Source organism: Hyperoodon ampullatus, assembly GCF_949752795.1.
Source record: "Hyperoodon ampullatus genome assembly, chromosome: 1".
Classification (NCBI taxonomy): domain Eukaryota; kingdom Metazoa; phylum Chordata; class Mammalia; order Artiodactyla; family Ziphiidae; genus Hyperoodon; species Hyperoodon ampullatus.
This window is the reverse complement of record NC_136914.1, coordinates 6,997,370-7,021,313: the sequence shown is the minus strand read 5'-3', so window position 1 is coordinate 7,021,313 and position 23,944 is coordinate 6,997,370. Positions and strand designations below refer to the sequence as shown.

At 44.8% G+C, this 23,944-nt stretch overlaps 1 protein-coding gene across 1 annotated transcript in view; it reads left to right on the top strand.

The window, feature by feature from the left end:
- Window positions 1-23,944, top strand: part of ARHGAP10 (Rho GTPase activating protein 10) — a 334,910-nt gene that overhangs the window by 301,313 nt on the left and 9,653 nt on the right. Inside the window, exon 20 of the mRNA XM_079706406.1 lies at window positions 7,290-7,449. Within this exon, the coding sequence (XP_079562532.1) occupies window positions 7,290-7,449 (160 nt within the window). The remainder of the gene's footprint in view (window positions 1-7,289; window positions 7,450-23,944) is intronic.

Here is a 23,944-nt window from a genome sequence, read left to right as displayed (position 1 = left end):
TATTTGGAGAATCACTGTCTTTTAACTGATGAGTTTAATCCATTTATGTATATTATGATTACCATTATGTTAGGATTTCTGTCATTTTATAATTTTTATTTAATAATGAATTTTGATACCTTTTTGTTTTCTTTCCTCCTTTCTCTTTACAAAAGCAAATGTTCCGCTGTTTCTGATAATGTATATCCTGTTTTTGTTTCTAAGGTGGTTGGCTTATTTTGAGATTTATAAGCTTATTTATCTGTTGGCTTCTTAAACTCAACTATGTTTCTGCCTCCATCTCTAATAAGATAAATATCCAATGGACTCTCATTTCCATTTTGGGCTACCCACCCCCCACTATATTGATATTTTCTAGATTCTAGGTTCTGGATCATTTTGGTTATTTTTTCCCCCTTTTCTTTTGTCCTAGAGTTTTTAGAAGACAATGATAGACATTGAAAATCTCATATTGCTTCTTTTATTTAAATACTTGAAAACTGTGTTTTGGGAGTGTTATCATTATAGTTCTTTATGTGGCAAACCTTGGGTGTTTTTAAAGCCTAATATGTTTATTACACCCTCACATTTGATAGGCAGTTTGGCAGTTTGAATATACAGTTCTGTGCTCAAAATTCTTGTCCTTCAATACTTTAAAAATGTTACTTCAATATTGTTCTGAATTCAGTTTTGCTGTTGAGAACTCTGATGTCACTCTGGGTCTTTTTAAAAAATATGGTCTGTTCTTTCTGTCAGGATGCTTTTTATTTTTTTTCTTTGTATTTGATATTCTCAAAGTTTGCAATACGGTATCTTAGGTGCAGTATTTTCTTTATTTGTCTGTTTGGTACTCTGAGTCCTTTAGATTGAGGTCTTTGAAATTCTTTAATTTTGAGGAATTGGTCATTATTTCTTTAAATATTTCTTCCTCTCAATATACTTCTTTTTCTGGGACCTGAATGTTGGCAATTTCACTTCTCTTTTGGGTTACAAATCTCTAAATTGCTGAATTTCTGTTGTTGTTGAGTTTACTATCCTAGTTTTCTTTATGTTCTTAGAAACTGTAGGTATAAGTCCCTCGGGAAGGAGGATTGTGTGTGTGTACCTGTCGTCGGGACGACTTAGAGCCTCCTTCTCTTCCTTCTTTTGTCTACTCCCTCTCCAGCTCTTGACCACTGTGCTCACCAGGTTGAACCAGGTGCTTTGGTTCAGAACCAGCTATTATTCCTGTACGTAACTCTCAGCCCAGGGAGGGGAGTGGGTGGGCTTATCAAATCTACTTTCCAGGCAAGTGGGAAACTTGGTCACAGATTTTTGGCCTCCATTTAGTGTGGAGTGTCTCCCAACCCCTAGTTCCACATGGGGAGGACCTGGTTCTACCCCTGAACCATGCCTGGTGTATTGTAGGTATATTGACCTAAGGATACCACAGGATTTAAATGTCTGTTGGTTCTGCTGGTTTGGATGAGTCCTGGAGCTGGTAGACTTTTGGCTTGTACTCCCGCTGACTTCTGAAACTATTTTCTTTCTGTTTCTGTTTCACAGAGATGTGAAACAAATTTTCAAGTGCAAATTTATTTTAAAAGTCATTTCATTGCTGTTGTTGTTGGGCATATGTGAGAGGAGAGGTGGGTTTCCATTTAAAATTTCATTGCCATCTTGACTGGAAATTTCCTGATTGGCCTTTACTGTAAAAGTGTTACTGTGTTGTTACAAGTGCAGTTACTTTGTTCTGCACTTATAACAATAAATCTTTCTTTGATCCTAGTGACTAGCTAGTTGATATTTAGAAGAATCTAAGATTATTCTGATGGGAAGCATATTTCTGTGACCGTGGAACCACAGAGAGAGTCTGCTGTTGTCTTCTATTTAGCCAAATATGTAACTGCGGAGTTTGTCAGAAGTTTAACTAATTCATTAGATCTTCTTCTCTTCTCTTCCCTTCTCTTCTCTCTTTCTTTTCTTTTTTTTTCCTTTTTCTTTATTCTCTTCTGTCCCCTTTCTTTTTCTTTCTTTCTTCTAATTCATAAGCCAGGATATTTGAGGGAGGGGAGCATGGACCAGCCTTATGAGTGGAGACAGTTCATCTCTGATGAATAACAGAAACCTCCTATGGTTTCAGCTCATACTCAAACATTCTAGGCTGAGTAGAAAACAGCAGGTAATGGATTCAAAGGGAACCATCTCTGACGTCTTAACAGTTAGGAAGTTTATTTGAGAGATGGACAAAGAAGAAATGAATGAAATGGGAGGGAAAACTCTAAGCCTCATTCCCTCCAACAGCGGTTCTGTTTAAGTGAAATGAGCAGAAGGTGAGTGGAGAGAAGCACTTATCATCAGAACAAGAAAGTTCAACTATCTAGAGTAAAAGTTGATCAGCATATTAAAATATAGGAGATAGGGCTTCCCTGGTGGTGCAGTGGTTAAGTCTCCCTGCCCATGCAGGGGACATGGGTTCAAGCCCTCATCTGGGAAGATCCCACATGCCACAGAGCAACTAAGCCCCTGTGCCACAACTACTGAGCCTGCGCGCCTAGAGCCCGTGCTCTGCAACAAGAGAAGCCACCACAGTGAGAAGCCTGTGCACCGCAATGAAAAGTAGCCCCTGCTCGCCACAACTAGAGAGAAGCCTGTGCACGGCAATGGAGACCCAGTGCAGCCATAAATAAATAAATAAATAAATAGATAGATAAATAGATAGATACATAGATAGATAGATAGATAGATAAACATCCTGTGTATTGTTAACTGCGGTAGAATTATCAAGTTCTTTTTCCCTCTTCCTGCTCAGTTTTCTGCCAGTCATTGAAGATCGCTTTAGTCTTTTCATGAAAACAAAACACATGTGCATGTACTCAGGGTCATAAAGAAATCAGACTAAATAGTGAAATCCAGTAGCTGACATGAAAGGCATGTCCTTGTGAATACTTTTTTGGTCCCTTTTTTATGTGAATCTATGTCTGGGCCAGAAACCTAAATACTTGTAAGATAACACTTCTCTCTGTTTACCGTAGTAGCAGCAATCACCACCACCACCACCGTCAGTAAGGAGAAGGCTGCTCCTTACACTGAAGTTCCTCCAGGGTTCTCTTCCATTTCTATATCTTCTCCTTGGCTCTCTCCATCCAGTGCTATGACTTCAACTCAACCCAAATGCCTCTCAATAAAATCATCCCAGATCTCTCTCCAGGGCTCTGGGGCTGTATAACCAGCTCTCCTTTGGACACCTTCCCCTCGATCTCTTACCCCCTTGAACCCAACATGTCTACAGCTGGTCTTATTATCTCCCACATGCAACTTGCTTCTTGTTTTTCATGCCCTATTTCAATGGATAATTCTACATTCACCCGGTTACCTAAAGCAAGAACTTGAGGGTCATGGTAGGTTCCTCTTTCACCCTTCACCTCCATTCACAGAGGTCCGATGACTGGAATACCTGAATATCTCTTGAATCTGTATCACTTCCTTGTTTAATCTCTGCAATAACGCCTGTAGCACAAATCCAGATGCCTTAGTGAGATATAAAACTCGACACCCTACTACCTTCTGCTGTGTTGGCTTTACCTGTCTTCTGCACCTTTGGGTTAGAGGCTGATTCTTCACCTTTGTAACTTGGCATCTGCAGTGTGCCTTAGTATATAAGTAGAACCTCAGTAAATTGATGAAAGAGGGTGAGAGATGTTTGTGGCTTGAAAGGAGAGAGGACGGTTATCAGAAGCTACATGCAGATTTTCTAACAGTACTTTGAGATTTGTAGATTTGTTTCCTTCTTAATTCCTAGAGGCATTGGCTTTTCAATTTCATGATCTTTTCTGTGGCAGTGAGTCCACAGCCAGTATTTTCTGAAGCCTCCTGATTTGCCTGGCACTGCATTATGTTCTCTAAGGATTACCAAGATGAGACATGGTCTCCACCCTCAAAAGATGCATAACGGGGCTTCCCTGTTGGCACAGTGGTTGAGAGTCCGCCTGCCGATGCAGGGGACACGGGTTCGTGCCCCAGTCCGGGAAGATCCCACATGCCGCGGAGCGGCTAGGCCCGTGAGCCATGGCCACTGAGCCTGCGCATCCGGAGCCTGTGCTCCGCAACGGGAGAGGCCACAACAGTGAGAGGCCCGCGTACTGCAAAAAAATAAAAAAATATTAAAAAAAAAAAAAGATGCATAACAGAGGTGGGGAGCTAAAATCAGGTCATGAAAGCATTGACAGTGCAATGTAAACTTGACTTCTGCTTGCCTGCCGTCGTCAGAAGGGAGAACAAGCAGAAAAGGTGGTTGGCAAGAGATTATGGAGGAGGTGGGAATTAAGCTGGGTGTTGTGAGGAAGTCATTGTCTCTTCTCGATGTGGTAGTTGTATTCTAGTGAGTTTCTCATCTTGGAGTCTGTTCATCACAAAAGCCCTTCAGCACCATTTTTGTTCGCGTACTCGGATCAACCCTGTTACTCACAGGTGATGAGTCTGGAGATGCCTGTTGAAGGGTAGCACCTAGGGAAAGAGGTTGTGTGACTCTCTGGAGAAATGAAAGGTGAAAAATGACGAGGGTGTCGGACTGTAGTTCTCAAGTACAAATTAGTTTCATAGGATTTACAATCTTTATTCCTGATATTGTCAAACATAGAATTTTTTAAAGCTTTATTATTTTCCTACTAGTTAAAAGGAAGTCATTTAATTTTGGTCAACTAAAATTTTAGACTATTTAACCTTTACGTGCCTGATATTAGTGTTTCCTCAAATGCAGTGATTCTCAAGTAGATAAGCTCATTCCTGAACAGTGAGAGAGGAATTTTGTGCACGTGGAAAGCAGGCTGAGAGATCTCTTCGTGTGATCACTTTGTGTAAACCTATGCCCTTGTATCAATATTCTTGTCACTTGAGGGCTCAGATTGCCGCTGTTTGGCAGTAAGGAAGGGAGAAATTCTCTTACTAGCACGTGATTTAATATGTTGAGTGACAGTTTGTGCTGTGTCAGTCTGCTTAGGGACAGGATTGGAGGGGGTGGTGATGAGCTAGTGTACATGGTTGTGAGAACCTTTCAGTTATCTTTTGAAAGGAACCTTAGACCCTTGGGCTCCACTTCCCCAAAGCAGCTTCTCATTGACACGTTTCTCCTTGTAGGAGTGAGTCAGGGAATAGCTGGGCCCAGACTCTCACTTGCTGCTTTGCTGTGTCAGGCCCTGCCCCAGAGACAGGGCCTGCAGCCCAGAGAGCAGAGGGCTAACATCCAGTCTTCTGCAGCCAGGAAGCTGCTAGCATGTGACCCACTCTGGAGGTTATCTTGTCCTGCTGCAGAGCTGGTCATATTTTGCAACTTCTAGCCAAGCCCTGAATTGGCAGCTGTCATGCAGGTAAACGTTCAGGAGTTTACGTTAGACTCTGTGTTGGGGTTACATAGGAGACCTTCTTAGTTTTGAAGGGAGTTGTTGCCCAGGATGACTGAACAACACACAGAAGGGTCCTGGAAGGCTGGAGCTCCCGGTCTCATTTACAGGAAAGAACTGGATGGATTGAGCTATCCAGGCACAGGGGGAAAGGCAGCCTTTGTTTCAAAGTGGACTGTATCCCAGGACGAAAATCAATCCAAAGGAAATCATAGAGATCTATCCGTGGGTTTGTGTTCATTTGCCTGAAAATGAGCCCTTCTTTTTGGGGCTGAATTCTTCCAGTTAGCTAAATACGTTTGTGGTGAAAGGCAGTAGAAAAAGGAACTTCGCTGAAAGAGGAAGCATATGGTCTTCTGGGCTGTGTGTTTGTGAATGGAGAGAGAGCAAGGCTTTGTGGAGCCACTTTGCCCAGGGAGAAGACCTCCTCACAGAGATCACATTCACCTCTCACCCCATTGTTTCTCTCTCCCTGACCATGCACTTAGGAAAGAAAAAGCTCAGAAAACTCCCTCACTGCAATCTTCTGCACAGGATCATGCATCCCCCTAGCTGCTTCTATAAGGGGTCCCTTCTTCCAGCCATCACCACCCCCTCTCATTCCTCCTGGCCTGAATTCTGCTTTTCCACATCTCCACTTCTAAGATTCTTTTAGCCTTAGTTGTAAGGTAGGTCACAGTTAAGTAAGAATTATTTTATACAGTCAATTTTCAAGATTAGTGTCTTGGGAGCGAGCTTCATCAGAGCCCAGGATTGCTCTTGTGCTCCATGATTAGCAGAATTGAAATCCATCTAAGATGGTTTTCCGAGGTCACGCTCCTTGCTGTTCCTGGTGTTCATACACCCTCTATTTCCGGGACTTGGGACTGAGGAAATATGAAGGTTTAATCAGCTGGAAGCTGTTTGTGGCTGGGGTGTGACCCTCCCATGTCATCTGCCATGGCAGTTTGTTGAGCAACTCTTGTGACCCAGCATTTATAAAATCAAGGCCAAGCCAGTGCTGTCTTAATAGAAAGTTGCTGCCCCGGAGCAGTTACAATTTAATGGGGACTGTGACTTTGGCTGAAGGGTCCAAGCTTCAGTGCGGGCTGTTCAGATGTGTTGATGGCAGCTGGGAGTACCATGAAAGCGAGGAGACCAGTCGAGGGACACGGCTGCTCTTCTGAGCTTTTCTACCTTCTGCATTTCCCACCCAAGCCCATCATGTGTACACATGATACAAACGCATTTCACAAAATGGTCCTTTGTGAACGAATAAATCATGCAACCCATTTAACAAATGCACTTTCGTTTGGGTTTAAAGTCATCCCCTGCAGTCACTGCAGGGGTCTGGTTCTTGTAGAACATCCTCCCTAATGTTCACCGGGAAATGGAAGTTTCTCTGTGTCCGGGATTTAATAAATTGGGCTATTAAATTGTAATCCAAGACACCAGCTCAGAAGATAAGGTCCCTTTCAAGTTGTTGAATTTGTTATGACTGGGTGGTGATTGGCAGTGGCTTAAAGGGCCATCATGTGACTAGAAAGTGAGAGGCTGGACCCTGCAGGACTGGTGCACTCCTCTGGATTGTTTTCGAGGTTATCACTGATTTATGACTGTGCTCCTTAGAGACCAGGAAGTCATTGTGGCCGCCATTAAGGCTTTCATCTTCCGTTTGATCTGATTTTGATTATTGTTTTTTCTTGTGGGGAAAACACTCCTTACTTTGTATTACCTATAATTTATTTTAAGCATCTTTGGTTAAAATTAAAAACAAAAAAACCCCACCAAAATCCCTAAAGACAGGGCACCAAAATACTCTCAGGCTGCATTGTAAATGTAATTTTGGATATAATTTGATTGACTAATCAAGTGATACCATGTAGTTATTAGTGGAGTTTTTTTTTTTCTCCTCTGAGTATTTGAAAGTTGATGGCTTTTTCTCCTCCCCAGGTGACCGTCCCAATCTTCCTAAGGAGGACACTCCTCCCAGCAGCCTGGACTCATTTTCCTCCCCATCTCCCACGGCTGCCGCTGCCCATGGGCCCCCTGGACCAGACAAAAACCACCTTCTTGCAGACGGGGGTACCTTTGGGGACTGGGCATCCACTGCGTAAGTAGCCGTGCTTTTCTGTTTGGTGCTGAGAGAAGGAGGGCCCTGAAATGAAAGTGGCCCTTCATTTTGAAGTTTATGTGGCAGGTCGATACTGAAGCCGTTAGACCTCAGGACCTTTGTTCTCTAATTAGTGGGGCCGCCAAAAGGAGAAGCGTCCATAAAACAAGGCCTTTCTTTAATAGGGTGTCTCTGTTCCCAGTATGGAAGGGGTGGGCAGGTGCTATTTCAAATCTGTTTTAAGTTCAATTCATGGCAGTTTGGGGTTGCACGAAGGAAGTTTGTTATTGTCCTGCTTGGGATGTTTTCTCGCTAGTTATTGCAAACTTTTAGAAAGATGCAAATGCATGCATTGTGATCAGTAGACTCTCAAGGCTTTCTGTTGGATGATATCTTAGTTATATGAATTTTGGCAAGCTTTATGCTAGTGTCCTGCTCTGTTTACTCCGTAGCACCCTGCATAATTGACAATTGATGGATGAAATACCTGATCTTAGTTTCTCAGTTTGGTTGAGTGCCAACCATGAGCAGATCAGCTCAGGTGTATTAGGACAAATAATACCAATACAAACAAAATACCATGGACCTGGTTTGACTACATGAGGGTTTGTCTTTCTCTCCTTCCTGAGGCTGTGGAGTAAATGCAGGGTGGTGGTGGTACGGAGCATCAGATTTCAAACAGATGCTCAGAAAAGGGAAAAAAAAAAAAGAACTCTGCTAATAATTACATGACATTACTTGGTTAGTCAATCAAATGACATCCAAAAATACATCTATAATTCAGCCTGAGAGTATTTGGGTGTCCTGTCTTTAAAGTTAAAAAAAAAAATGTTTTCAAAAACTCAGAGTTGCTTAAAATAAGTCATAGATAATGATGTCATTCTACTGGGCCTTCTTGGGACTTTAAATGGAATTGGAGAGTGTTTCTCACATCACTTGGCTTTTTATAGTTACTGCTGGATTCACATGAACTCATTATGAACTTATTAAGTATTACAAGAGGCTGGGAGAAGTTTGGTATGCTAAAATTTGGGGGTGACCTGAAGACTTTGAAAATCTAACCGAAAATCCAAGTGGAACTCAACATATGGGTACGCGTTCTCCAGATGAGATGTTTTTTCCCCTCAAAATTGTCCTATATGTATATTTAAATGCTGAAGACTGTGTATTGTGGATTTAAACCACAGAGTACTCAAACAGGCCTATCATTTTTACTATTCTTTTTTCAAAAGAAAAATCCTCTTTCACTTTTGTGCCACAAGCAACAGTGACAGTGGTAACATAGGAACCCAGCCTCTGCAATGCTGGGCACTGTAGCAGTGGAATTTGGGGTATGTGTGTGTGCGCGCGTGTGTGTTTTAAAGCACAAACCAGGTCTCTAATTATTCCTGTCAGTAAGTGTCTGTCACAGTCAGTGGAGAGCATTCTAGTCAGTGCTTCTTATTCCACAGTGGTTCTGTGGAGAAGTGACATTCCAAGCCACGATGCAGGCAGTGCTCAGCTCACAGCACGTCCATGGCTGAAACATGAAGAGCTTGATATTTTTGGTCATAAATCAGATGAGGAGTGAATCCCCCCAGCTTCCTATTCATACACATTTTAAAATGTCATGGAAAGCACTCCAACTTTTGAGAGGCCCGAAAGGGAGGGGGCAAAAGAAGTAGTTGAAACAAGTCTGGAAAGGAGATTTTTGTTATAATAGAGACTTCCTGCTACTTGAAGAGCTTGATTTTTTTGTTTTCGGGGCACTGGATAAAACGCATCTCTCTCTTACATATATATAATAGAATTCCTGTGTATCTTCTAAAGGACTTACTTGTAAGCATATCTCAGTGCAGATTTCTCATGAAGTTGGGGAGTGCCTCTCACACTGGAGGACAATGAGGACCCCCTGCAGGGCTTGTGCAGCCCAAGGCGCTGGGCCCACACCATAGTGACGCTTAGGATTGGGGAGAGCCTGAAAATGCGTATTTCTAACGTTTTCCCCGATGAAGTTTGGCAAACCCTGACATAGACTCCTGTCCTCCCCTCCCCGCATGGTTCTAGGCATGTGCTGATGTAAACAGCTTCTCTGAGGAGTGTAGTTAGGAGAAGTGACAGTGCTTCCTTCTTTTTTTTCTTTTCTTTTGTCTCCTTTCCCCTCTCCCCTCCCTTCATCTCCTCTCCCCTCCCTTCATCTCCCCTCCCCTCCCCTCATCTCCTCTCCCCTCCCCTCCCTTCATCTCCCCTCCCTTCCCTTCATCTCCCCTCCCTTCCCTTCATCTCCCCTCTCCTCCCCTCCCCTCCCCTCTTCTCTCTTCCTAGGATTGTGTGTTTGCTGTCTTCAAGCAGCCCTTGGGTGCCCCCTGCAAACTTTGATTCCCTCTGCCTGAAATGTCTCCCTTCCTTTCTGCTCAAGACAATCTTGGCCTGTCTTGAGGCTCTCATTTAGTTCTCACTTTCAGGTAGCCTTCTCTAGGGCTCTAGTCTACTGGAGGGTTTGGACTAATCCCTTCCTCTGTCTATACCCAATACGTGATGTTAGAAAACAATCCCCTTCTAGTACTAGTTAGTACTTACCTTTTATTGTTATTTGATAGTAGTATATGTGTGCGTCTATCTAGGTATCTACATCAGTGTCTCCATCTGCCTGCCTGCTTATCTATCAATCTTATTCAGTTTGGGCTGCTGTCACCAAAATACTTTGATTGAGTGGCTTATGAAGAGCAGGAATTTATTTCCCACAGTTTAGGAGGCTGGACGTCCAAGGTCAGGATGTCAGCCTGGCTGGGTTGAAGTGGGAGGCTGCTTCCAGTGTACAGGCTACTCACTTCTCATGTATCCTCACATGATGGAGAGCAGAGAGAGGAAGCAGGCTCTCTCATGGATCTTAGAAGGACACTAATCCCATTCATGTGGATTCCCCTCTCATTGCACCCTAATTTTCTCCCAAAGGCCCCACCTCCTAACACCATCCCATGGGAGGGGGTAGGGTTTCAACATGCAAATTTGGGGGGGTCACAAACATTAGATGCATAACACTATCCAATCTTTCCCTCACTCCAAGATTGATCATAAAATTATTTTTTAATAGATTTAATTAATTAATTAATTTATGGCTGCGTTGGGTCTTCGTTGCTGTGCACAGGCTTTCTCTAGTTGCAGCGAGCGGGGGCTACTCTTTGTCGTGGTGCATGGGCTTCTCATTAAGGTGGCTTCTCTTGTTGCGGAGCACGGGCTTTAGGCACATGGGCTTCAGTAGTTATGGCCCGCGGGCTCAGTAGTTGTGGCACGCGGGCTTCAGTAGTTGTGGTTCACGGGCTCTAGAGCACAGGCTCAGTGGTTGTGGCGCATGAGCTTAGTTGCTCCATGGCATATGGGATCTTCCCGGACCAGGGCTTGAACCTGTGTCCCCTGCATTGGCAGGCGGATTCTTAACCACTGTGCCACCAGGGAAGCCCTCGATCATAAAATTCTTGACGACAAAATTGGGTCTCATACTCTTTGAACTTTTTAGTGATATTGACATAGTTATTAATAAATATTTTATTACCCATTTAAATTATTATGCATTTATAAAAATGCTTTTCTTTTGGAAGTCTCATTTCTTTCTGTGTATCATTGAATGTCTCTTAGGCAATTTAAAACTCTTTGGGAATTTCACAGAATTAATCTCACCATTTTCTCTTTATAGCGTTTTTCTTTATTTCCTTAGCACTTACAAATTTAGTTTTCATTGTGTGTACTTTATCTTTTTGTTTCTTTTTTTTTTAAACCATCATCTCTGTATACCAGCTGTACAGTATTGATTATAGTAGGATCTGAGTAAATCTGATTAAGAGCCCTTTTAATAAAACCGAAGTTGCTGTGTAGTCATTAAAACTCTTCTCAGAGCCTTAAAAGGGAGGCACTGCCTGGACTGCTTGGTTTTAATCCAGAGTGGTGACTCTTTGTTCCAAAATTACACTTGCCTTATCTTAGGTCCTGAAAAATGAAGCCCAAATGTATGTAGATCACATAGGACCCCAGTAGCTCTATTGTACAGAAATGCCATGACCCCAGCTACCAGAAGGCAAATTTATGCAGGAAAACCTACAGCAGCTGATATTCTGATATAGGCAGTGAGTAAATACAGCTGTAGTCTCTGACAGGTAGAAAACAATCCAGCAGAATTGGATTTCTTGGGTTTCTGCTGATGTTTATGACTTGTGGGTATTATTCATTGCAGTCAATCAATCTGTAGCTATTCCTTACCTGTACACTCAAGGAAGGTGATGGGTGACTTCATTGCCAGTAAAGAATTGCTAGCTCAGTCTCCTTGGAGGACATTACATCATAGGTCAATGTATTTCAGATGTTCCAAAGTCATTTTTTCCCCAAGAAAGTAGTTTTCTCTTCATTTTTAAATGATGGAGCAGGTCCTTGATAAGTAATTCTTTTAGGTCTTCTGCCACAAAAGAAAATCTCTTGTAAGTAGATACCAGGCATTGTTATCTGCTTCCTCTACAGATTTCAAATAAAAAGGAGCACCTCCTGCTAGCACGTGTCCATAGTCAAGATGGCAGCAGCATCTTAGAATAGTTCTCCGTAGCTGGGAATGTTGGTACCCTGAGATGTCACTCAGTTTGTGCTCTGGAAGGCTGGGAGGGCAATAGATCCTTCTCTCTCACCTAGTGAGAGGCTTGACTTGGCTTGGTTTATCCTGAATGTGAAGGTGTTCCTAACATGTCTATCACCGATGCTGCCCTGAGCCACTGTTGTGCATCAGAGATACATGCCTCCCCAGGCTTGGTGCTAGTTGGTTAAAGTCATTAGACGGTAAGCTCCCATGCCCACTTACAGCCCTGTTCATGTCATGTGTAGACTTTGTGTGTGCTCACTGGTGACCATTTTTATTTTTGTCTATGAAATAATAACTTGCTTCCTTTAAACTCGGCAAACAGATAGAGGTTTCCCATAGACAGCTACTTGGCATTTGAGATGACTTGGTTCCATGATTGCTTTTCAGGGAGTTGATGAATTTTGCGGGGAGGTAGCAAAGTACCCCTTAAACGGGCTTTGTGTCTGTGACAACAAACCATGAGTGATTTGTCTGAAGTTCAGAAAAATAATCACCTTAAACAGTTTTTAACAGGTTTTGGTGAATTTGGGGGCACACTTAGACATTATAAGGTAGCAGCCATAGGCCAACCTTGTCTTCACCTCTTCCCTTCGTCTCTCTTTCTTTCTGTTCTCTCTCTCCTCCACCTCTTCAGGGAGGGCTTCCTCAACCCCATTGCTCCTTGACTTTACTGCTTCCAACCCTGCCAGGGCAGTCAGTTCACCCTAGAAGTTGATGTCTTAAATTTTGATTGTTTCAAAAGAAAATAGGGAATTTAACTTTTAAAAGTTTTCTCTCTTTTTTTTTGGGGGGGGTGCATATCTGCTTTTTTGCTAACTTGACTAAGATGAGCACATACGGCTTTTGTAAAAAGGGGAGACAAGTTATGTATATTTAAAAAGAGATCAGGAGACGGTGGTATTTAACCCCGCAAAGTGAATTGCCCATCATAGGCATTTCCAGCATCTTTATTGGCTAGTTAGGACATCATATCCTAATAAGGGGAGCACCTTTGCTTCTCTGCTTACCTGTAGGTGGACCCTGGTTACAGAAAGTGGTGGGTTCCATTGACCGGCGTCTCTAGTAGAGCTGGTGCCTACATGTGGTGCTGGGTGCTGTGAGGAGTGGATTGGAAGCCAGTCTCCCGTACCTAAGTGAGCGGCCAAGTCCCTGGTGGGTTCAGAAAGATGGAGGTCTAAGATAGCTCGTAGGGAAGCACAGGGTGGATGAGCAGAGGTAGACCGCCTTGCCGTGAGCCCCGGCAGCCTTGTGACTTCTGCCCAGAGGTTAGCCCCATCTGGACCTGTTGGGGGCTGGGGACTTAGAGAGGGCAGAAGCTTCTGCGTCAGCAGTGGCTGGTGGTGAGAGGCTGCAGAGAAGGCTTGATGCGGTAGATCCTCTCTTGCATTTATCAGAATCAAAGACTGTGGAGTGGGCTTCCCTGGTGGCGCAGTGGTTGAGAGTCCGCCTGCCGATGCAGGGGACACGGGTTCGTGCCCCGGTCCGGGAAGATCCCACGTGCCGCGGAGCGGCTGGGCCCGTGAGCCATGGCTGCTGAGCCTGCACGTCCGGAGCCTGTGCTCCGCAACGGGAGAGGCCACAACAGTGAGAGGCCCACGTACCGCAAAAAAAAAAAAAAGACTGTGGAGCATTAACTTTCAGGGGCCACAGACTGTGTTGTAGCTGCTTTATAACTGTGTCATGTTGATCCTCACCTCAGACCCAGTGAGGTAGAACTATGTTCATTTTTAAAGATAGAGAAATGGAGGCACAAGGAAGGTCAGAAGTGTGCCCCAGGCCACATGACTAGCAAGGGGCAGAGAAGGGTTATGACCCTGATCTGTCTGCCCTCGTGATCTGTGGTTCCCTTGGACTTGTTTCACTGTCAGTATGGAAAGTCTGGTGTCATATGGGAACGTCGTTCAATTGTAGTTTTCCCCCGATTCTGAGACCCAGTGAGCTAACGGTGGCTGTCAGCTGGCCGCCACCCTTGTTTTGAAGAGGGAGCACTGACCCTGTTGACATGTTGCTGTGGTTTATAGTTACCTATGGGGAATACACCCTTGAATCTGAATTGAGGCACATTCACCATCCAACACCTTTGGCTGAGATTTGTGGAGGACGGCATCCTTCCCTGCAGCAGAGCTGGGAGACTTGGAAATTTGATATTTTGCAACAGAGCAGCATCCATAATATTTTTATGAGTAACGTGATATCCGGTAAAGCTCTTGAAGCTACTCTCGGGGCCCCTATGCTTGGCCATCGACCCTCAGTCTATTCCCACTCATTGGGGTGGTGGTGGTGGGTAACTTTTGTCCCGTATATCTTCTTCAATCTTCTCTCCAACTCAGTATAGAAATTACGCCATCCCAACTGACCGCCTAGCATCCTCACAGCCTTCCATACATGTCCCTTGTATCTTGCTAGGGTATTTTTGGTATTTGTATTGTGTACTTGGCACTTGCATGTGGCCTGATTCACCTCTTCCTTTGCTGGCCTCTAACTACAGGTTCTGGAATTCAGAGATTTTAGTTTCAAGCCAAATAGTTGGTCATTCATCTAACTGTAAAGCCCCGTCATGAAAAGCTGACTTTCCAAATTAAAGACACTCGTCTGAATTTTTGTAGTAGCTGCTCTACTGCTCAAGATTCAAACAAACAAACAAACAAACAAACATTAAGTCTTCTCATTAGTCTTGTTTTGTTTTTGCTTCTCTTTTTTGTTTCATTGGTTTTTGCTATTGTAATGTATCATTTGCTGTGCATGGACTGGTTGGCTGGGTCTCAGTATTGAAATGCAGGCAGGGGCCTTGTGAGCTTTCTGTGAGTTGGAAGACCGTGGTGTAGACTGGTAAAGCACTGATTTTAGAGTCAAACAAGCCTGGCTTTGCATTCTTCTCTGCCACTTAAAACCTTGGAGGCCTTATATAATTACTTCAGCAAACCAAGGCTTAGCAAGATTATCTGCAAAGGGGGAGTAACAGCACCCAGCCCTCTGGATTGTTGTGAGGTTCCAAGGTACCACATGTAATAAAACCCAGTCACGGCTCCTCTGGGAGCCCTAGGCGGCCCCCTGCTTGCATTTTCCTTTCCTCCGAGAGCTTAATTTAATATTCTTAGTTGAACTTGACCCAACTTCCTGGTTCATCAGTTATGTAATCTCCCCACTAAATGGCTTAGGGAAAATAGGCTCTCTAGTCCTGGAGAAGCCTTTAGTGTTGACCTGAAGTTGCATTGTTTCCAGCATTTACAGTAGTTATACCAGGAGAACCCGGGGCTCCTGCCGTTGCCTCGCTGTGTAGAAACCTCCTCTGTAGAAGCTTTGGAGAATAGGGCCCTTGGGTAGCTCATGACCAAGGCATAGGGTTCCCAGCGGGACCCAGCCAGCTCTCTTAAACTGTTCTGAGCAGTATGGGAAGCTCACCCATCATGACAGGTAACCCGTAAAACAGCTTGGTAAGTAACCAGAGGATTTTCTTAGCAGAGTAGTGCTGTACCCCATTTGAGCTGTGCTTGGGAGCCCCTGTTTTATATGTTCCACCCTCATGTTGGCTGTCTTCCACATACGAACTGAGCTTGTGGAAATATTCCCGTCAGTTGCCCTGCAGGACCACAGTGCTGAGACCTCTCTACAGCCCCATAATTCTCTGAAACGCAGCTGCAGCTCCTTTTCTGTTCGGCTAGCAAGCTAAAGCTCAAGCCTCGTCCCTGATTCCACAGTGATCATCTGGAAGGAAGAGAAATGCAATTCAAGGAGCACTTTGAGGAAAAGATCAGTCAGAGGTGTAACTCTCAGTTCTCTCATAGCAAAGCCCGAGAAAATGATCAGCCTGGGGGTGAACTTAGTAAGATATGGGCTGACTAGGTAGTGGTGTCCTTTCTTGTCAAGGAGGGAAACCCCCCCAGCACGCCCAGCCTCCTGGGGGGTGAGGACTGAGTGTTCAGTGTGGTTGTATCCAGCCTCAAAAGGTTCTGTCTTATCTGTGTTCGAGAGATTTCCTTCCGTGCCTTTCCTCCTCTCCCCGCCCACCTCCCTCCTTTTTCTCAAGGGGGACTGGGTTCTTGCTTTTACGTGCTGGCTTGATCTATTGGCTGTCTGCCTCCTGCATGGGAGGTGATCTTGAGCAATTAGTCAGGAGAGCTTCTGCTGCAGGAAAGCCCTGGGTGCTTGCAGATCGGCTTTTGGCACACACAGGAGTCCCCACGCTGCAAAGCCAGTGAGGATGGAGGAAGGCGAGTGGGCTTCTCGAGCCCAAGGGAGTTTACTAACATCATTATCTTCACCTCCTCCAACTCTCCACTACGAAATGGATTCGCATCTGGTCCATCTCATCCAGGGGTGAGCAAACTGTGGCCCACCACTGCCTGTTTTTTTTAATAAATAAAGTTTTATTGGAACACAGCCACCCAGTCATTTACATTGTGTCTGTGACTGCTTTCGTGCTGCTATGATGGCAGGGTTAAGGAGTTGCAAGACCTACAGCCTGCAGACTCTGAAGTATTTATCATCTGGCTTTTTGCAGAAAAAGTTTGCTGACCTCGATCTAATCTATAAACAAAACTGATCTTTCTGGAAAAGCCCACACTCCTTAAAAACCAGTTTCAACAGTTGTGGTTAATGGCCGTGTTTTAGATGGGCGGTCCAAGTGATTTTTAAACGTAGCTCTTAGGAATCCTTTCATGTCATTGAACTAACCAAAAGTTTTCCTTATGGCTTTTGGATGCCTTCAAGTGTGTGATCGTAATTTCAAAAGGCTTTTTAGTGCTTCAGTGATTGAAAAATTTATTTGGGGTTATTCTTTTTACAACCTGTTGTTAAAAATTTTTTTTTTATTTTGAAATAGTTTTAGATTTACAGAAAATTTACAAAGATAGTATAGAGAGTTCCCATAGACCCTTCACCCGGCTTCTACCTACTAACATCTTACACCGAACCATGGTACTTTGGTTAAAACCAGGAAATTCACGTTGGTACGCTACTATTACATACAGACTTTATTTCTGTTTCACTCATTGTTTCACTCATGTCCTTTTGTTCCAGGATTCAGTCTTGGATCATATGCAATCATACTGCACTTAGCAACTTTTTTCCCCCAATGGTGACATTTACTTAATATTTATAGTTTTTTCCCTTTGACAGAGTTCGTTGTCTTTTGGTAAAGAAAATGATTCATTGGTGAAGATGTAAGCTTGCAAAGCAGAGGCGATATACCTAATGCTCATAAGAAGGGCTTCACCTGTTGAGTGCTCACTGTTCTCCAGCCACTGCTGGGTGCTTTATACCTGTCGTCTTACTTACATCTTACTGCCACCCAGCCTGTTAACACTTACTTTCATTTTAGCTAAGGAAACTGAGACCAGGGAGATTGTTACTCTTCCGAGTTTCAGTTGTGGCTGACCCTCAGCCAAGGCTGATAATGCCAGCGCTGCCCCAGCCTCTGAGAGTGAGAAGTGTCCTCCCCTCTCACTCCCTTCCCCTCCTGCCTCATTTTTTTCTTTTTCTTTTTTTTTTTTTTTTTTTGCGGTACGCGGGCCTCTCACTGTTGTGGTCTCTCCCGTTGCGGAGCACAGGCTCTGGACGCACAGGCTCAGCGGCCATGGCTCACGGGCCCAGCCGCTCCGCGGTATGTGGGATCCTCCCAGACCGGGGCACGAACCCGTGTCCCCTGCATCGGCAGGCGGACTCTCAACCACTGCGCCACCAGGGAAGCCCTGCCTCCTTTTTTTTTTTTAAACAAAAAAAGGAACAAGCTGAGGGAGATTAGGAAACTGCAAATGGGCACACTGCCAAGGCTGTCTTTGGAACCCAGGGTCTGTGTAGAGTGGCGGCGTTTCATGCAATTGTAACCGGTGTGATTAAAATCCTTCAGTCGCCCTGCCTGTGAGCATCTGCCTCAGTGGGCCTGTGCCCTAAGTGCCTCTGACTCTCCTGTCTCTCCATTCAGCTCCTTGTGTCCCACTCCAGCCGCTCGCTCGGAGGGACTTGAGGCTGTGAGCTCCGTGCGGTCTTGTCAAAACGGGGCTTTGACCCGACATTGACCTTGAGTAAGTCGCCGTCACCTTTCTGCTCTCGGCTTCTCATGTGTCACATGGAACGGTAGCATAGCTGGGAATGAGTGAATTAACGCGTGCCAGTTGTGCCTGGCACAGCACCGACTGTGCCAGGATGTAGGGAGGGCGTGATGATACTGACAATGGTGCCATGGGCTCCGGGCGGAAAGCCTCCCTGGCTGCCCATGTGGCAGCTGCTCCCTCCTCTGTTCTCCTGCGGGACCCTGGCCACCTTTCTATTATGTGGCGCTCATCACACTGCGTCATGATCATCAGTTTGTCATTCTCTTCTCACCTGACTGGGTGCTCATGGAAAACAGCTGGTAGAGTTCCCTGGGTGTCCCCAGGGCAGGCATGGGGCCTGACAGGTAATTCTCAGACCAAGAGTGATGAGCAAACAGGGTCCAGTTCGAACCCTCCCAATGATCAGTGATGTCCTCCCGGCCCAGTGCTGTAGATTATGGCCACTTGTCACAGGTGCATGCTTCTCCCCACGGCTGTGTCCCTCACGGTGCTCACTTGGAACCAACAGCATGCTGGCTGGGGAATGCCCCCTCTCTGTCACTTAAAGAAGAATGGTGGCGTTTATTTGAACAGAGATTTCCCATAATATACTGATCGACAATATTTCCTTCTGTCTTTATTAGCATTTTCAAACACTTTTGCCCAGGACAGCTGTCCTAGACTTATGCTGTACGTTGTTTCCCAGCCTGGAATGAAAGATCATTTCACTGATGTGTTAGCTTCTGCTCGGAGACCTTGCAAATGAGGTTTTAAAATCTTTCCTTCCGGTGCAAACTTCTGATTTGATGCCGACATCATAAAAGCCATCCGCAAATATCTTGGTATTTGGGGGATTTCATCATTTCAGAGAAGCAGTCATTTCTTTTCCTGATATGTATCCTCCCTCAAATGCTAAATTATGCTCTGTGCTCCCAGAGCCTGGAATCGGGCACTTGTATTGCCAGCACTGCCCAGAGCCTGACCTGCCTATGCTTTGCAAGAAATGTTTGTTAGAGGCAGACGCTCTCTGGTGACTGGTGCAGCTGTTGTCGAATTTTAACAGTGAAGGCCCTAAGTCCCCTTTTGTTTGTGCTTTTCTGCTGCCAAAAGGTTTTTTTTAATATGCATGGCGCGTGGAGTCTGGTATTGGAGATGATCGGGTCACAGTTTGAATCCCAAGCAGCATATACCTCTGATTTGTTACATTTTCAGAAAAATGAACTCTGTAAAGTGTACACATACACAGAAATGGTCATAATTTCATGTTATTGAGGGTTTATTCCTCCCCATCGTGAAAGCTACACGGTCTTTCCCTGACGTGCAGACCTGTTTTCCCAAGGCAAGAGTGCTGATTCTCCTTAGTGGAGAGAATTCGCTAGTTACCTTCACAGATGTGTGTTCCACTCCCCGGCCCCTCCACCTGCCCTGCCCCCAGGCAGGAGACTTCCCATTGCCTTAGGAATACCAGGTAGCCTTCCAAGGTCAGAAAGTTTTCGAGGACGAGTTTCTGAGTTAGCAGGAGGAAATCTCTGTGCTTTTCGTGAAACCCTCCTGTTCCCATTTCTTCCTTTTCTTTGAGAAGGAGACATTTCTCCTCAAAGGGAGATTGGCTCTTTTGCCCCGAAGACAGAGAGGAGTCATGACGCTTTCAGTTTAGTGTGTGAAATTGGGAAGAGAGCGGAGAAACATATTCATATTTCTCTGTAATTTATTTCTGTTTTGGTAAATGTGGTTTCTGAGCTTTTCAGGAAGAGTAGACTTCTGCCTGCATTTTTGCAAACCACAGCTTGGCTTTCAGGAAACATGGCACTTTAGGTGCTTTTTTATAATTGCTCAGCAGCTCATTATTCAATAAAATCGGTGGTTTGTGATCATGCCAGTCTTGCTCATCAAAAATCCATAGTTAAAGGGGCAGGAGGAAGAAGGAATTAAATAGTTGTTGTTGTTGTTGTTGTTTTAAATGCTTAAATGTGGGAAGTGGTAGGAGAGAACATTTGAAATAGTCCATGTGTTCTAGCAGGCAATGGGCTTTTTAATTCTTAGATCACCTACCACTTTTGATCTTTAACCCAAAGACTTTCTTAGCCAGGGTTCTCCTCTGAACCACAGAATACAAAAAATGACCTGGGTATTTTCTCAGTGCTCCCAAGGATGCTGTCAAGAACTGTGACATCTGAAATTTGACTCTGCTTTGCAGGGTCCCGCATTGGCCTGCCATGATTCCAAGGATGCTGGCAGAAGACACTGGGCTCCTGGTCAGAGTCAAAGGACTGTACTAATCACAGCCATAGCAGTCCTCAGAGTATTAATCCGAGTCCCAGTTTCCACAGGGTGATGCCCCGTGGCCCAGATAACACCTGCCTGTGGAGTGTTAGCAAGAGAGAAACCCAGAGCTCAGGAAGATCAGATCTTTTATGACGGACGGTAAAGCCTGCTCTTCACGCCAGGGGAGGACACAACTTGATCTTCCAAGGCTCTGTGCTCTAAAAACATCCTTGAAAAGATAATCCAGCCTTTGCTCACTAGAAGCGCAGAAACACTAGAGACCCATATTGATTTGTCTCCCAACACGTGGGTCACTAGAACAGTTCTAGACATGCAGGAGAGGTGTTAATTCATTATGTACGTGGACACCTTAGGGCGCCTTCTCTCCGGAGGCCCAGGCTGAGAAAAACTGCCAGACCTTTCCTCTGGGCTGCCGTTTCCCAAATGCCTAGGGTTCCTCTAAAATGTTTTAAGTCAAAGAAGAGAAAGACAATGTCAGAAATTCTCCTTTAAAAGGAATACTTTACTGCGTTTTGAGAAAATTATAAGTGTTATCTTTTAAAGAATTAAATAGTTAAAAAATAGTTTTTGATCCTTATTACCAAAAAACAAAACAAAACCCAAATTCTGGAAAGTAGGAGATGGTTTATATAAAGAAACTCATGTTTACAATTTCTTGCCTTCCAAAAAAAAAAAAATGTTGGCAGGTTGCTTTTGGAGACACCTGTGAAACATCGTCTGGCCTCTGCTGGCTGAGGCGAGAATTCAGGTCTTAGGTCTTGAGTGTATTTAACCGCTTCCTGCCTCATCTGCACTCCTTCCCAGCGAAGAAGCCCATGGAAATTTTCTTGAATCCTCATGGCTACTTGGCTCCATCTCCCGAACTTTGTTTTGCTGGGCAGGTCTCCTCTTTCACAGGCCTTAGTTCTCCACGTGACTTATGATACCTCCTCCCCATATTAGAGGCAAATATGAATAGTCTGGTCTGCAAAGTTCATGCCCACAGGGAAGTCCCGAGCGGAGGCTTCTGAGATACTGTGGGGAAACCCAGGGACCTCAATACAGAAATTTAGGTCGAAGTGGGAAGCCTGAAAAGACTCTCTTGGTTAACCAGTGAGTGTGGGATCACATAGCACATCTGTGTGTTGACAGAAAACAGAAAAATCACAGAGAACAAACCAAGAAGCAAGAAAAGCTCATGTTGCGAGCTTGACTCTGGACAAGGATGGGTGACTCTGAGTTCCTGTTTTGGGACAGGGTGGAGAAAGCCGAGTGTAGGATAGGCCCTTACCTTCTGCACCTGCTATTCCAACAATCCTTTCACTTGCCAGAAGGAGTATTTTCCCTTTACGAAAAAACAAAACAAAACATTTCTTTTTATTTTATTTTTTAAATTTTTTTCACGGTCCGCGGGCCTCTCACTGTTGTGGCCTCTCCCGTTGCGGAGCACAGGCTCCGGACATGCAGGCTCAGCAGCCATGGCTCATGGGCCCAGCTGGTCTGCGGCATGTGGGATCTTCCCTGACAGGGGCACGAACCCATGTCCCCCGGCAGAGTCGGCAGGCGGACTCTCAACCACTGCGCCACCAGGGAAGCCCAACATTTCTTTTAAAAAGAAAGATGTGAGGATGAAGCAGATCATAGCTGTAAAATTTATGACCTTTACTTTTAAAGAGCCTTATAAATACGCACACTGTTACCTCATCTTCATCCCATAGCTGTCCTCCCTCTCAGCAGATAGATGGCCATCGTTTCATCACTTGACTATTTATGACCAGGAAGGGTTGGTTCGGGTGGGGTAACACACCTCATCCTCCACCACCACCAGCACCCACCAGCGCCTTGAGTAATTGCTGGGAGATAACATGGCAGTTGTTTGGCTAACTATGGTCTTAAATTCTCTGTCAGCTCTTCACTCACGCCATCCTCTCCCTTCCTGATTAGTAAGGACCCATTAAAGTTTCATTTTCTGCTGAAGAATGGAGTGACTTTTGCTGTTGGTGATACAGATCACCTTGAGATTTCTAGGTGTCTTTGCTTGGTGTGAAGTAGGTTTTATGACTTCCAAATGAATGGCTGGATAGGGGGATTGTAAATAAGTTGTTCAGAGAATAATGTTTTTAAAATGTTCCTCCTTCTCCCCGCTTTTCTGATCAGAGTCAAGGCAACCTTCTGTGTACTAAATATCCATCAAGTCAGTAGTGCAATATTTCATGGGCCTGGTGTATAATACTCAGTTGTAGTGCTAGCACATGTGAACTGGCTGCTCAGATGTGGCTTGAAGACTTCCTGTGCCAAGCCCTCTGCCCGGCTTTGTGAATCTACACAAAGAGTTACCCACCTGCTCTCAACCCAGAGGCGAGAGAAATGTCTGAAACCAACACAGAACAACTCAGGCTGATCGGCCCTCCCGTTTATTGGTGTGACGGGCCTTCAGAGAAGGTCTGTGACTTCGAGAGCCCACAGGAGAAGAACTGGGGGGACAGCTGGAGCTGAGCCGGGGGGAGGGGACAGATCGGAGCCAGCAGAGGAGCGGAAGAGCCTGAGCGGGGAGGAGGGGAAGTCAGGGGAGCAAAGCTGTGGGCTGAGCAGCCAGGCTGCCGGGGCAGGTGGGAGAGCACACCTGTTCCTGGGGAGGCACACGGGGTGGACTGGGTCTTACCCGGGTGGCTGAATGTGGCTGATGGAACTGGCCGAATGGGAGGCCTGGGGCTAGGGACTTGGCTAGGACACCTCCGCCGTGACACCGGCATGAGCAGTGAGAATGGGATCGTCTCCTGTTCATGAGGAGAGTGTAGAGAAAGGAACAGCCTGGGAGCTTTTTGCAGTAAAAATGGACAGGACGTGGTGTTCGTTCTGCTTTAGAAGAAGAATCAAAGATAGCGCTCAGTAATATGGAAGGACACGGAAGCTGCTCGTAGAAACTGGTTTTAGCCAAAGAGGGTGAATTTGAGGTGAGGGGCATCTGGGTATAGCAGCATTGAATACATATGTGTTGAAAATGTACTTGAGTAAAACGAGAAGCTTTCAGCACTGTGCTTTTAAAGCAAGCTTCGTAGACCATAGTCACAAGCCTCCAGTTTTGAGATCATTGAAGAATAATTTATTCAGATCAACACGTATTTATCGAACCCTCCACGTTTAGAGGCCCCTCCATGAGCCTGTTTACTGACCCTTTTACATTAACTTATTTTCAGAATTGGCAACTATTAGGGAATGTTAAGGTCACCAAAGATTTACTGTTCATTGGTTTCTCCCTTAAATGCTAGTCTTTGGTCCACTCTACAGGAATCTTGATTCCCAGTGGCATTCTGTTCTGAGTTGCCACATGTATATGACCAGATGAAAGAGCTTTATTTTTATTTTTTTATTGGAGTGTAGTTGCTTTACAATATTCTGTTAGTTTCTACTGTACAGCAAAATGAATCAGCTATACATATACATATGTCCCCTCTTTTTTGGATTTCCTTCTCATTTAGGTCACCACAGAGCATTGAGTTGAGTTCCCTGTGCTATACAGTAGGTTCTCATTAGTTATCTATTTTATGCATAGTATCAATGGTGTATATACGTCAGTCCCAGTCTCCCAGTTCACCCC